At 38.3% G+C, this 14,018-nt stretch overlaps 1 protein-coding gene across 1 annotated transcript in view; it reads left to right on the forward strand.

Moving 5' to 3' along the window:
* kctd7 (potassium channel tetramerization domain containing 7) overlaps positions 1-10,693 on the forward strand; it is a 29,796-nt gene extending 19,103 nt beyond the window's left edge. Inside the window, exons 3-4 of the mRNA XM_039756555.1 lie at positions 2,548-2,726; positions 8,558-10,693. Of these exons, the coding sequence (XP_039612489.1) occupies positions 2,548-2,726; positions 8,558-8,934 (556 nt within the window). The 3' untranslated portion in view covers positions 8,935-10,693. The remainder of the gene's footprint in view (positions 1-2,547; positions 2,727-8,557) is intronic.
* Positions 10,694-14,018: the final 3,325 nt, after the last annotated feature.

Genomic DNA, 14,018 nt, shown 5'->3' on the forward strand with positions numbered 1-14,018 from the left:
GGCTTTAAAGGCCAGTACAGGAAGTAACGTCATTGGGAGCAGAAGTGACGTCTTTAACGTCACCAGACGCGGAACTGATGTCTTTGGAACCGAAAATGGTGCCATCAATGGCGTTGGTACTGGAAGTGATGTCAACAATGGTGCTGGAACCTAGCGGGATTTTCTGTGGACAGTCTGCAGAAGACTGAGAGAGACTTAGTGCAGCTTGTTCCCCCCGATCTGGTGTGGTACTGCTATTGTTCAGGCCCTCTAGCTACCTCCCAATCGCATGTATGTGACAGGCTTTAAACCCTGACTTTGTGGGATCAAGTCCTTCTAGCCATACTGTATGAACATGAACAAGTCACTTCACCTGCCTAATCCAATAGGAAAAACAAAAGAAATGTAACCAATTGTACCTCATATGATGTAAGCCACCTTGGATAAAGTTGTCAACCAAATACAGTAACACGTCCAATCACTTTTGAGCCTCTGAAAATGGAGGGACTCTGTAAAAAATATCCAAATGTCCAAATACTTATGGACCTAACTGTAATAAGTAATACTAAAAAAAAAAAAATCCAGTAAACTTTTTTGAGTGCAGACAAAAACATTAGTGGTATTAATGAGATTATTCTGAATCTAGGAAATTAAACTAAAAGAACTGTCTGCTATAGACTGTTCTACATTTAACATTTGTGTTTTACTCTACAAACAACAACAACAACAACATTTATTTATATAGCACATTTTCATACAAATAATGTAGCTCAAAGTGCTTTACATGATGAAGAAAGAGAAAAAAGACAAAGTAAGAATTAAAATAAGAGAAAACTAATTAACATAGAATAAAAGTAAGGTCCGATGGCCAGGGAGGACAGAAAAAACAAAAAAAAAACTCCAGACGGCTGGAGAAAAAAATAAAATCTGCAGGGATTCCAGGCCATGAGACCGCCCAGCCCCTTCTAGGCATTCTACCTAACATAAATGATCAGTCCTCATGGTATTCAGGGTTCTCATGGAAGGACTTGATGAGGACGGTCACGTGGACTTCTGGCCTTTAATCCATCAATGTATGGACATCACGGTGCTTTGATTAGGTGCTGGTGGCTCAGGTCACCACCACAGAAAACCGGAAAAAGAACAGAAGAGAGAGCAGGGGTTAGTATGGATTTTGGAGCCACCATGAATAATAATGATAATTAATTGAATATACAGAGCATCAGGATTAAATTAAAGTGAGGTTATGAGAAAGCCATGTTGAAGTAATGTGTTTTTAGCAGTTTTTTAAAGTGCTCCACCATATCAGCCTGGCGAATTCCTATTGGCAGGCTATTCCAGATTTTAGATGCATAACAGCTGAAGGTCGCCTCACCATTTCTTTTAAGTTTAGCTCTTGGAATTCTAAGGAGACACTCATTTGAAAATCTAAGGTTATGATTTGGAATACAAGGTGTCAGACACTCCAATATATAAGATGGAGCGAGATTATTTAAGGCTTCGTAAACCATAAGCAGTATTTTAAAGTCAATTCTGAATGACACAGGTAACCAGTGCAGTGACATCAAAACTGGAGAGATGTGCTCGGATTTTCTTTTCCTAGTTAGAATTCTAGCAGCTGCTTTCTGCAGCTCTAGGGGGTTTTCCTCATCTGTAGTATGAGGCCCACTGTGGCATTACTGAAGTCTTACTGATCCATTTAAACTGAATGAAAGTCTTCAAGTGGGACCTCGAAATGTCTTTGAGATTCCACTGTTTTTCAGACAAAGCTTTTAGTAGAAGTTCAACCATTGCTTTTGTTTTTTTTAATTGGTCACAGTGGAAAATGAAAACCTTAAGGCTAAATATGGTTAAGAATATAAGTAACTACAGACAGACATCAATCTTTCCATATGCTGAGTCCCATCTTGGCAGCTATGAAAACAAGGCAGGAATTAAACCAGGATAGAGTGCAGATCCATCTTATGGCCCATTCACACACTCACAATTAATCAACGTTGTAAGGTAATCAAAAATTGCATGTTCAACATAAAGATATAGGAACAAATTAGATGACCTTTAGGAAACCCATACAGATGTGCAGAGAATATAATGATGTGACTCAGTTGGTAACTGGCAGGGAATTAAACACAGATACCAAACCACTGCAGCACTGTGCAACTTTTAATCAATGCTTGTAATCTTCAAATGCTTTTGTGTTGTACAGGAAAATGGCATAATGGTACTTGAAACCAGTAGGTGCAGGTTGGGGTTACACCACGGTTTGCGAAGCACATGCAAGACTATGTGGCAGATAGAGTGACACATCTAACCCGACTTGTAAGTTAGAGGTATCCAGAGAAAACATAGTAGATGATGTGGGAAAGCTGCTCCCCTACAATCAAAAATAGCCGCCAAATAATGAGCCTATCATTGTGTTAAGCTAGAACATGTGGGAAAGCGGTCTAAGATTAATCTTCTGTTTAAGGGAATGGCGTTTGCTGAAATTTTTTATCGTATTCCTTCATTTATTTAATTATTTTTTGATTAATGTCTTGACTCAACTACGTGATGTGTACTGTTTTGCAGGGATGTCTTGAATTTCCTGCGTGCGGGAGAGCTGCCACAAAGAGATCGCGTTCGAGCGGTCTACCGAGAGGCCCAGTTCTATTCTATTGGACCCCTCCTGGAGAGTCTGGAGGAGATACAGCCCCTTACTGGAGAGAAAGTGCGACAAGCCTTTCTAGACCTCATGCCTTACTACAAAGGTAAGTGAAGCCAGTGCTGTCAGCCTTACTACTCCCTGTTCAAACAATGTCTGGTGGCTTTGTGTTTTAGGTTTGTACACTTCCTACTGAATACTTGTATTTTATACTCACTTTTTCCAACTGATAATATTTTTTTTTTATTTTGGCTTTGGGTCTAAAAGACAGAAGTACAGTTTCAGCAGGATTCAGTAGGCTGACTAAAAGAAGCAAAAGATTCAAGATAACACATGAATGAATGAAGTGACGAAACAGCATGTATCCACTCCTTGACTTGAGTAAAAGCCCTACCAATTTTAAACATTTGTTGTCAAGCCTTCTATACTGTACAGTGTATTCTTAAGAGGCTGTGTCATAAATATTGCATGAAGTTAGCCGTTTACATTATATAGGTAATGGTTAAGAGACATTCAAAGCAGATTATTCTTTACATTATTCATGGTGTCCTACCATTCCCTGGAGGTTTGCTGTATTAGCAGCACAGTATGACAATGTGTACGTGGTCCCCAGTACATATAATAATAACAATGGAGTGATGGTTATAAAAGTTAAAATTCACCCAGTCACACTAAGCACCTACACACATGACTTGCACATCAGCAGAGAGGTGAGGAGAACCATGGTGATGTAAAAAGGAGTCTTAGGCTTTGTGGACAAGATATGCCAATCAACATTGGATTTGTTTCGGGTGAATTTTTTTTTCGTTATGTACATATAACACAGGTCATGTCAGAAGTTAGGTGCATATTTCTTACAGTTGAAGTCAGAAGTTTACATATACTTAGGGTGAATTCTTTAAAACCTCCTTTATAATCTCTTCACAGATTTTAAACTAACAGACTATACATTTTGCATGTCATTTAAAAGACATCTACTTTGTGCAGGGCAAAAGTAATTTTTTCCAACAATGTTCACAGACAGATTTCTTCACGTTTTATTGACTATATCACAATTCCAGTGGGTCTCAAGTTTACTGTACATACTCTGTTAATATTTGGTAGCACTGCCATTCCACAAGCTTCTTAGAATAAGTTGCTGGAATTTTGGCCCATTCCTCCATACATAACTGGTGTAACTGGAACAGTTTCATAAGCCTTCTTGGTCGCACATTCTTTTTCATTTCTGCCCACAAATTTTCAATGGAATTGAGGTCAGGGCTTTGTGATGGCCAATCCCATACCTTGTTATCCTTAAGCCATTTTGCAACAGTTTTGGGGTCATTGTCCATTTGGAAGACCCATTTGTGACTCAGCTTCAGCTTCCTTGCTGAGGTCTTGAGATGTTGCTGGAGTGTAGCTACGTAATTTTTCTTCTTCATGGTGCCATTAATTTTGTGAAACAAACCAGTCCCTAATGCAGCAAAGCAATCCCACAATATGATGCTCCCACTCGCACGACTGACGGTTGGCATGGTGTTTTTCAGCTTGCATGCCTCACTCTTTTTCCTCAAAACATAACAGTCGTCCTTATGGGCATACAATTCAATCTTGGATTCATTCAACCAGAGGACATTTCTCCAGAAAATAAAATCTTTGTCCCAGGTTCCATTGCAAACTGTAGTCTGACTTTTTATGGTGGCTTTGGGGCAGTAGCTTCTTTCTTGGTGAGCAGCCTTTCAGGTTAAGTTGATATAGGACTCATTTTACTGTGGATATAGATACTTGTCTACCTGTTTCCTCCAGCATCTTCACAAGATCCTTTGCTGTTGTTCTGGGACTGACAAAGTACGTTCTTCTCTAAGAGACAAAATTAGTCTCCTTCATGAGCGATATGATGGCTGTGTGGTCTAATGGTGTTTATACTAGCATATTATTGTTTGTACAGGTGAATGTGGAACCTTCAGGCATTTAGAAATTGTTCCCAAGGCTGAATTGGATTTGTGGAGGTCCACAAGGTGTTGGCTGATTTCTTTTGATTTTCTCATTATGTCAAGCAAAGAGGCACTTGAGTGTGATGGTATGCCTTAACATACATCCGCATATTGACTCCAATTAGGCTAATTGGTTATGAAAAGCTAATTTTCTAACTACCCAAAGTTACATGCAAAAGTTCGCTGATGACACTGCTATTGTGGGCTGCATCAGGAGTGGGCAGGAGGAGGAGTGTAGTCGGCTCTGTCCTCTCTTGCACAGAGCATCAGTATTGGCAGTCCAGTCCAATTTATCGTTCAGCTGCACTCCCAGGTATTTATAGGTCTGCACTCTCTGCACAAAATCACCTCTGATGATCACGGGGTCCATGAGGGGCCTGGGTCTCCTAAAATCCACCACCAGCTCCTTGGTTTTGCTGGTGTTCAGGTGTAAGTGGTTTGAATCGCACCATTTAACAAAGTTTTTGATTAGATTCCACTACTCAGTTTATGAAGCTGTAAACGTAAATGAACCACAGTGTTAGATTAATGTTATTACTGTTTCTGAATTTCCACAGTGATTCCAAGTCATGTATTGCATTGTGCATGTAGTGCAAGATAAAAGGCATTTTGGCAGCCAATTAATGTAAAGAGAGCAGACTTAAGAAAAGGAGCATTGCATGAAAGTTGACAAGCACCATCGACAACTCAGTTGTAGTGTGCTCCCTTCCTAAATTTAATTCAGTTAGCTTCAACACTAGATGCCACAATGACATAACCCACCCTGCCCTCGGTCATCACCTATGGATTATTGGGTGGCCCACCCACTAATTTCAGTCGTAGGGGGAACACGGCATGTATTTCCATCTGAGTTTATGTTATAAGTATGTTGATTCATTTCAAAATAAAAAGCTCAGATGTAAAACCCCATTCCATGGCAGGTTTGTGGCTAAACCTTTGAATCATCCACTCATTTAATCAAAATCTTTTTTACCAGTACAGGGTATCCAAACACAGTAGCCCATCGTATCTGCAAGAAAGGAATGAGTGAGACACTAATCCATTAAAGTGCATACTCTTGCATACACTCATAGTCATTAGGTCAAGATAGCATCACCCATTCTTATATTTGTTTATTGAAGCAACCGAATTCCAGTTTTATCATCACAGAGAGCTGGAACCAGTCTCATCAGCATCAGGTACAAGGCAGGAACAAACATGTCCATTGAAGTGCACACTCTTGCTTACACACATATTCACTGGGCCAAACAGATCAGTTTATCCATTTCTGAACCAATTTAATCCAATTGTAGGATCATGCAGAACCAAAGCCTAACCTAGCAGTTTAGGGTACAAGACACCCACCAACTCTGGACAAGGTCACTAGTCAATGAAAAAGTCCACCCTTGCCCATAACTATACTCCTCAGTCTAATACAGATCCATCTATTTCTGAACCCACTTAATCTAATTTAGGGTTGTGAAGAGGAATAGCCTATCCCAATATTCCCTGGAAGGGGCAAGTCCAGTACAGAGTGAGATGTTAACCTATAATGCATAATTATGAAATGCCCCAATGTCCCAAGAACTGTGAAACTATGATACCCTAAATTGAATATTTATGTCATTTTATTGGAATCTACTAGAATTAATCACATAGTGTTTGGTGTATAATACCTTTGCAGATTTTGGCTAGAAAATGAAGGTTAAGTTAACAACAACAACATTTATTTATATAGCACATTTTCATACAAACAATGTAGCGCAAAGTGCTTTACATGATGAAGAAAGAAGACAAAATATATAAGAAAATAAAATTAGGGAATACTAATTAACATAGAATAAAAGTAAGGTCCAATCGTCAGGGAGGACCCTAAAAAACAAAAAAAAAAAACCTAGAAGGCTGGAGAAAAAAAATTAAATCTTCAGGGGTTCTGAGGCCACAAGACCACCCAGTCCCCTCTAGGCATTCTATCTAACATAAATTACCTCAATCAGTCCTCATGGTATTCAGGGTTCACATGGAAGAACTTGATGATGATGGTCATGTGGACTTCTGGCCTTTAATCCATCAATGTAGGGACATCACGGTGCTTTGATTAGGTGGTGGTGGCGTAGATTGTCACCACAGAAAACCGGAAAAAGAACAGAAGAGAAAGTACAGGTTAGTATGAATTTTGGAGCCACCATGAACAATAATGATAATTAATTGAATATACAGAGTATCAGGATTAAACAAAAATGAAGCTATGAGAAAGCCATGATAAAGTAATGTGTTTTCAGCAGTTTTTTTAAAGTGCTCAACTGAATTAGCCTGGCGAATTCCTTTTGGCAGGCTATTCCAGATTTTAGTTACATAACAGCAGAAGGCTGCCTCACCACTTCCTTTATGTTTAGCTCTTGGAATAATAAGCAGATGCTCATATGAAGATCTAAGGTTACGATTTGAAGTGTAAGGTGAAAGACATTCTGAAATGTAAGAGAGCGAGATTATTTAAGGCTTTATAAACCATAAGCAGTATTTTAAAATCAGTTCTAAATGGTAACAGTAACCAGAGTAATGACATCAAAACTGGTGAGATGTGTTCAGATTTTCTTTTCCTAGTTAGGATTCTAGCAGCTGCATTCTGCACTTGTTGCAATCGATTGTAATCTTTTTTGGGTAGTCCTGAGAGGAGTGCGTTACAGTAATCTAGCTAACTGAAAACAAAAGTGTGAACTAATTTCTTAGCATCTTGCTTGTTATAAGAGGTCTAACTTTTGCTATATTTCTTAAGTGAAAAAATGCTGTCCTAGTGATCTGATTAATATGTGGTTTAAAATTTAGGCCAGAGTCAATAGTTACCCCTAAATTCTTTACCTCCGTCTTGACTTTTAATCCTAATGCATCAAGTTTATTTCTAATAACCTCATTATATCTGTTTTTGCCAATCACTAAAATTTCTGTTTTCTCTTTATTTAGTTTGAGAAAATTACTGCTCATCCATTCTGTAACACAAGTGAGACATTGTTTTAGTGAATCCAGATAGTCGGAATCGTCAGGCTGTATTGATAAATACAGTTGTGTGTCATCAGCATAGCTGTGGTAGCTCATGTTATGCCCCGAAGTAATCTGACCTAACGGAAGCATGTAAATCGAAAAGAGCAGGGTACCCAGGATAGAGCCTTGTGGAACACCATATAGAATATCATGTGTCTTTGAAGTGTAATTACCACAACTAACAAAGAATTTTCTACCTGCCAGGTAGGATTCAAACCAATTTAAGACACTGCCAGAGAGGCACACCAATTGACTAAGGCAATTTCTAAGAATATTAAAACATTTAGTTAAACAAATTGTTAAAACATTTTAGTATATGCACCACTGACATCTTTGGATAATTCTTAAGTTTAGCTAAAAGTTTCAATCTTTGGGCCGCAATTGCTGATATTTTTGCCTCTGTGATTTTGATCAAAGATCCTCATTAAAATTATCCTGAATGCTTCATGTAGTTGAGCCCCCCATTCTGTTAAGAAAAAAATCTTTCCTCAGTCTAAATTATAATTTTATAGTACTTCTGAGGATCAGCAATATTTGTTGAGGGATCTTTGCACAGATACATCCATATAAATTTTCCTAGTAAAACTTCATGTACGGAAAGAATGAACTACTCTCCTCAACTTTGAATTATAATTGTGTCTTCATTATTTCAAGTGAATTTTACGCATCCTTCACTCGTGTATTTTACCTGTTTTGATATTTGATTTGTAGAACTGTAAGACACTGCTCTTTTCCTGTCATATTTCAAAGTGGCATATTTTAGATTGGCAATATTAATAAGCATATTACTTTTGGCATGACCCTTGTGCTTAAATAGACATGTTTTTGCTGCTAAGTTGAACAGTGAAAAGTTGTGCTCTTGCTTTAAGTATCCCTTTTGAATGGTATTCTGATTTATCAATGTATCTTGTTTTACTGTTTTTGTTTTCTTTGTGTCCTCTTTTAGAGAATTTGGAACGTATAGTTGCAATTGCCAAACTACGTGCTATGCAGCGGAAGGCCCGCTTTGCCAAGCTGAAGATCTGTGTGTATAAAGAGGAAATGCCAATAACTCCTTATGAGAGGCCCCTGTTCAACTCTCTTCGGTTTGAGCGAAGCGAAAGTGAAGCCAAGATCTTTGAACATCATTGTGAAGTTGACGTTTCCTTTGGGCCCTGGGAAGCAGTGGCTGATGTTTACGACCTACTCCACTGCATTGTCACTGATCTAGCCAAACGGGGCATTACAGCTGACCACCAGTGTATTGGCATCTGTGACAAGCATCTCATCAATCACTACTACTGCAAGAGGCCCATTTATGAGTTTAAGATTACCTGGTGGTAAGGTTAGCCATTGTAGCATTGTGTCCTAGGATGCAGAGACTTACAAAGTTTTTGGTTTGTCCGCCAAGAAATGCGTTATTGTAGCACAGATAACTTACAACTGGTTTTGATCGCATTATTTTCCCATCTCATTCTCTTTTGTATGGAATTTGAATTTTAGCTGTGGAATTCTGTCTGGTAAAAGATACAGCTTATTTTTCTTAAACCAGGACAACCTCTGACTAAAAGCCATGTTAGCTATACCCATTTGTTCACTCCAATTTCTCAGAAAGGTCTTTTCTTGCTATTCTATGAAATACTGGATTGAAACTGACTCATGGTGTGCTATACAGAATAGCTACTACTTATATGACAGGAAGTTAGAATACTGAGGACAGAGTTACAACTTGTATGTAGTTAATTCCTTTTCTTATTTTAAAAACTACTTTAACAGAGGTTCATTCTTCCCATAAAAATATTAAATTAGCCAGCTCGTAGACTGGAGATTATCTAATTAAATCCCTACTTTAGTAAGCATGTGTTGTTATTATTTCGGTATACACCATGATGTAAAATGGGACTACATTTGAATCTGTTAAATAGCTGGTTCTAGTTTTGTCCATCTTTAGTCCGCTCAGACAATTGGAGATCTTGCTAACCTCGTAAGAGTTTTGAACAGGCAAGCAGATTTGAGATTTCCCTTTGAGTCTCTAATGATACAATTCTGGAGCTAACATGAAGCCATAAACCAGCGAAAACAGAGATGGCCTTATCATAACAGCAGATCTGTTTACCATTGCTATTTTAAATGATTAAACCAGACTGAGATCAATGTGGTACAGTTTTCTATGCAGGACCTAAACTAAATGTTTGCAGGGCTTTTCCTTTTCTTTCCAAAAGATGTGTCAGTGTTCCTGCTGAATTTTGCACTAATTGTTTTTTTTTTTTGTCATCGTTGTGAAATGTGAATGAACTGTGGAATTTCTTTAGTTGTCTTCAAAGCTACTACACTTATACGTGAGTTATTTTATATGATGGATTCAATGAACCTAGCTAAAGCTGCCCTGTTTCCACTTTGAAAAAGTACCAGTATTTATAAAATTGTGTAGTGTTACATATACCTTTTGTAATGTTACACAGTGGTGTGTAAGTGAGTTAGAGGTCATGATATGTGTTATGTATACGTTCAGATACTCCTCACCTTATAGTTGTTGACAGACAATGATAGCTTTCCTGGTGATGTCTGCCTACAGTAGACACACAGTCATTGCCCCGGCTGCCTGCCCAGAACTCTGATTGTATGCACTGCTATTTTATGCATTAATGTATGCTGTATGTTTCCTACTCCAATACTCCTTTTACTCATAATGAAAAGAAACCGTTGCCATCATCTGAGAATTAAGACATGCCACAGAACTCAGAAAACAGAGAGCATCTGGGACATTACTAACCAAAATCAGTTAACATGGAAAAACTGGATACAAATTAGCAATGGTGACACCAGTTTAATAATTAACTTTTATGGAATGAAGTGGCCCCATAATACCCAAAGACAATGCTGTATTTCTGATTAGTTAACATTTGACTGATATTTGTGCTCAAATCCACAAGGGCCTCCCAAGGATCCAGGCACTTTTTCTCTTTCCATTTCAGTTAGTTGTTATATGAAAGCAGCCCTCTAATTTGTTTGATATATTTATCAATGACTGTATATATTTTTTTTATTTAAAATAAGGTACTATTTATTTTAATAAATGTTCTGTATTTATTTCTGCCTGGCATGGTGCGTCACTTTGTTTCTTTCTAGGTTTTCTTTAATCTGTATCTTTTTGTCCTCAATGGGGAGTTCAGACCAACAGCAACATTCCCTGGATTACCCAGCATTGTTTATTTTTAGTGCGTATTTAAAATAGCATGTACAAACATTACATAGAAAAACAGCCCGAAATCCACCCTGGGGCTCAAGCTCTGTATTTTGAAATTGCTACCCTACAACAACAACAACAACATTTATTTATATAGCACATTTTCATACAAACAGTAGCTCAAAGTGCTTTACATAATAAAGAATAGAAAAATAAAAGACACAATAAGAAAACAAAATAAGTCAACATTAATTAACATAGAATAAGAGTAAGGTCCAATGGCCAGGGGGGACAGAAAAAACAAAAACAGACGGCTGGAGAAAAAAATAAAATCTGTAGGGATTCCAGACCATTAGACTGCCCAGTCCCCTCTGTCATTCTACCTAACATAAATGAAACAGTCCTCTTTGGATTTAGGGTTCTCACGGAAGGACTTGATGATGATGGTCATGTAGACTTCTGGCTTTTAATTCATCCATCATTGTTGGAGCATCATGAAGCTTTGAGTAGGTGGAGGTGGCGCAGGCCCTACTATCTACAGTATTTCAATTTAGTAAACCTAATGACTCACTGAGCCCCAACCTACTTGCTTTTGTAAATGATAAATGCTGAAATAAAAAATGCAGCTATAATGCATATACTAGTGATTCTGTTATATTTTATAATACTTACAAGAAAATTGCTGATCATATCAATGTCGATTCTTCTCCTGCTATCGGGAGAGCTTCATAATACCATTGTGGCACTGGATGGCAAGCCAGCTAATGCGATGCATGCTCATCCATATACCCAGACTTACCCTTACTGACTCACTGGTTTACCATAATGCAGGTCTATGGGATATGGGAGGAAAAACACAAACATATGAACAGAACATGCACACAAATGGGTGACCCGTTAGGGAACTGAACCATGTCTGTACCTGCGGTTAAACTCAAGCATAGTTCAGAAATTTAAGAAAAAAATTTTTTTTACAGGCTGACCCTGAGGAATATTCTGGAGGTACGTATTTTTGAAAATGAATATGATGCACCTTTCAAGAAGAAGTTGGACTTCTCATCAGCCAGGTGATTTGTTGGTCATGGCTTCAAAGGCATGTGTTTCATTGTACCTTTTCTGCATTCTCATAATTGAGAGTTGACCTAGGAGTCATAGTGGACTCATTAATGTCTACTTTATGACAAGTGTACAGAATCAATAAAGAAAGCTAACAGAATGTTAAGTTACAGAGCATGATGTGTATAATACAAGTCTAAGGAGGTTATGCTTAAGCACTGTGTACATTTTTGGTCTCAGGACTATAAAAAAGACACAGCAGCGCTAGAAAAATGTCTAGAGAGAATGGCGGCAACGCTGATTCCAGTACTGCAGGGTATGAGTTAAGAGGAACGACGGACAGGGTTGAACGTGTTCGATTTAAGTACAAAGTTTGGCAAATTTTGAGGTTTTTAAAATTATGAAAGAAAGTTGTACAGTGGATCGAGATTATTACTTTAAAATGAGTCCAAGAAGAATACTGGGACAGAGCAGGAAACTTAAGGATAAACTTTGCACAAATGTTAAGTTTTTATTCACACTCAGAACTGCAGACACATGGAGCAAGTTGCTAAATAGCATGTGAAGACAGCTGAACTTTGAGGACTTTCAAATCTAGACTTCATGTTATTTTGGGGGAATCCAGTGGATAGAATTTGTGGGCTTTGTTGAGCTGAATGGCTTGTTATTGTGAAAACTTGTCTAACTAGGGGGCTTCAACCCCTGCCAGTGGCTGCCTCTCTGAAACCCCTCTTAAATGGTGATACAATGTGAAACTAATTCATTTTTTTGTTTGAAACTGTGATACAATGGGAAACAAAGACATTTTTTTAATTTCTCTTTGCTGGAGAAGCTGCTGGTGCCCTCACACGTGATCTGCAATTTGCTCGCCTACCCCTCCCTATAGGGCAGCGGTAGGTACCGTTATGAAGAGGGGGGCTGAGCACACCCCAAGGAGACACGGCCGCTACTCCGAAACCCCTCTTAAACGGTGATACATCGGGAAACAAGTAACAGATGTTTTTTTTCACCTCCTCTTTGCTCGAGAAGCTGTTAGCTTGCTGCTGCTGCGTACCACGTGATCTGCATTTTGTGCAGAGCTTCAAACGTTTAAAAGCCTGTACGGCACCTGAATATTCAATCTCTTTTCGCTGTTCTGTTATTTCACCCGAGTAATATTTTCAGATTGTTTGCACTAATGTGATTTCTACTCTCATTTTTTGAGACTTTTGAATTTTGCTACTTCTATTATCTCTAACCTGCTCTGCATGTGTATCACAGGACTTGCATCTGAAGGTTGTAAGTATGATTTGACTTGTCCGTCTTGCGAGAAGTGAAAGTGTCTCTGTCTCTCTTCAAAAGATCACGTCTCGTCCCCGGGAAAAAGCCTTGCCTCATCGCAATTTTTTATTTTTATTTTTATAATAGAGAGATGTTGTACTGAGAGCAAGTCTTAACTGAACAGTGCTGCAGGAAGCTTGCACTTCTCTCCCAGTTTCTGTCTAAATCTGAAATGACAGCTCAGACTTTTGCGTTAAAGGGTGCATTTTATGTGAAATTTCAGAACTTTTATATGACTCAAATAACTGAGAGATTGTCTGTCCTTTTTACCAGCAGTTCAGTAAGTAATTGTACAGCATTGAACTGTAATCGTGAGGTCTTTCTGTTGATATACAAAAATCTGAAATCAAACACGCATACGCTGTCTGTCATTCAATAGAGAACTGCAGGCAGCAATGGACACACAAAACCAACACAACCTCCTATCCATTTCACAGAACACTCAAGCAAACCCACCAATCACCAAAAAAAGAATGAAAACTAGCACACCCATCACAAGAATTACTTTTTTTTTTCCACCTTTACAACGGCTTTATCCTGCTTTGTTCTGAGACAAACCTTGCCTATGCTAACATTGCACCAGGCATGTTGTGTGAATTAAAACTAACCTGCAACACTTTCATCTGATGTAATCTGGGCTTTCAACTTTCTTGAATCAGACACTGTTTAATGCAGAAGGATGAACACTTTGATATACACCCACAAATACATGTCTCACTACGCCAAACACAATAATAGAAATGAGTGTGGGCTAAGAATGGGTGGGAAGCTTATAATATTCATGCCACCTCATTTGCATACTTAAAGCTGTGAAACTGGTTTTGACTCTCATAATAAAGTTTGTCAGATCACTTACCGTCACATG

The sequence above is a fragment of the Polypterus senegalus genome, chromosome 6 (assembly GCF_016835505.1).
Source record: "Polypterus senegalus isolate Bchr_013 chromosome 6, ASM1683550v1, whole genome shotgun sequence".
Lineage (NCBI taxonomy): Eukaryota > Metazoa > Chordata > Cladistia > Polypteriformes > Polypteridae > Polypterus > Polypterus senegalus.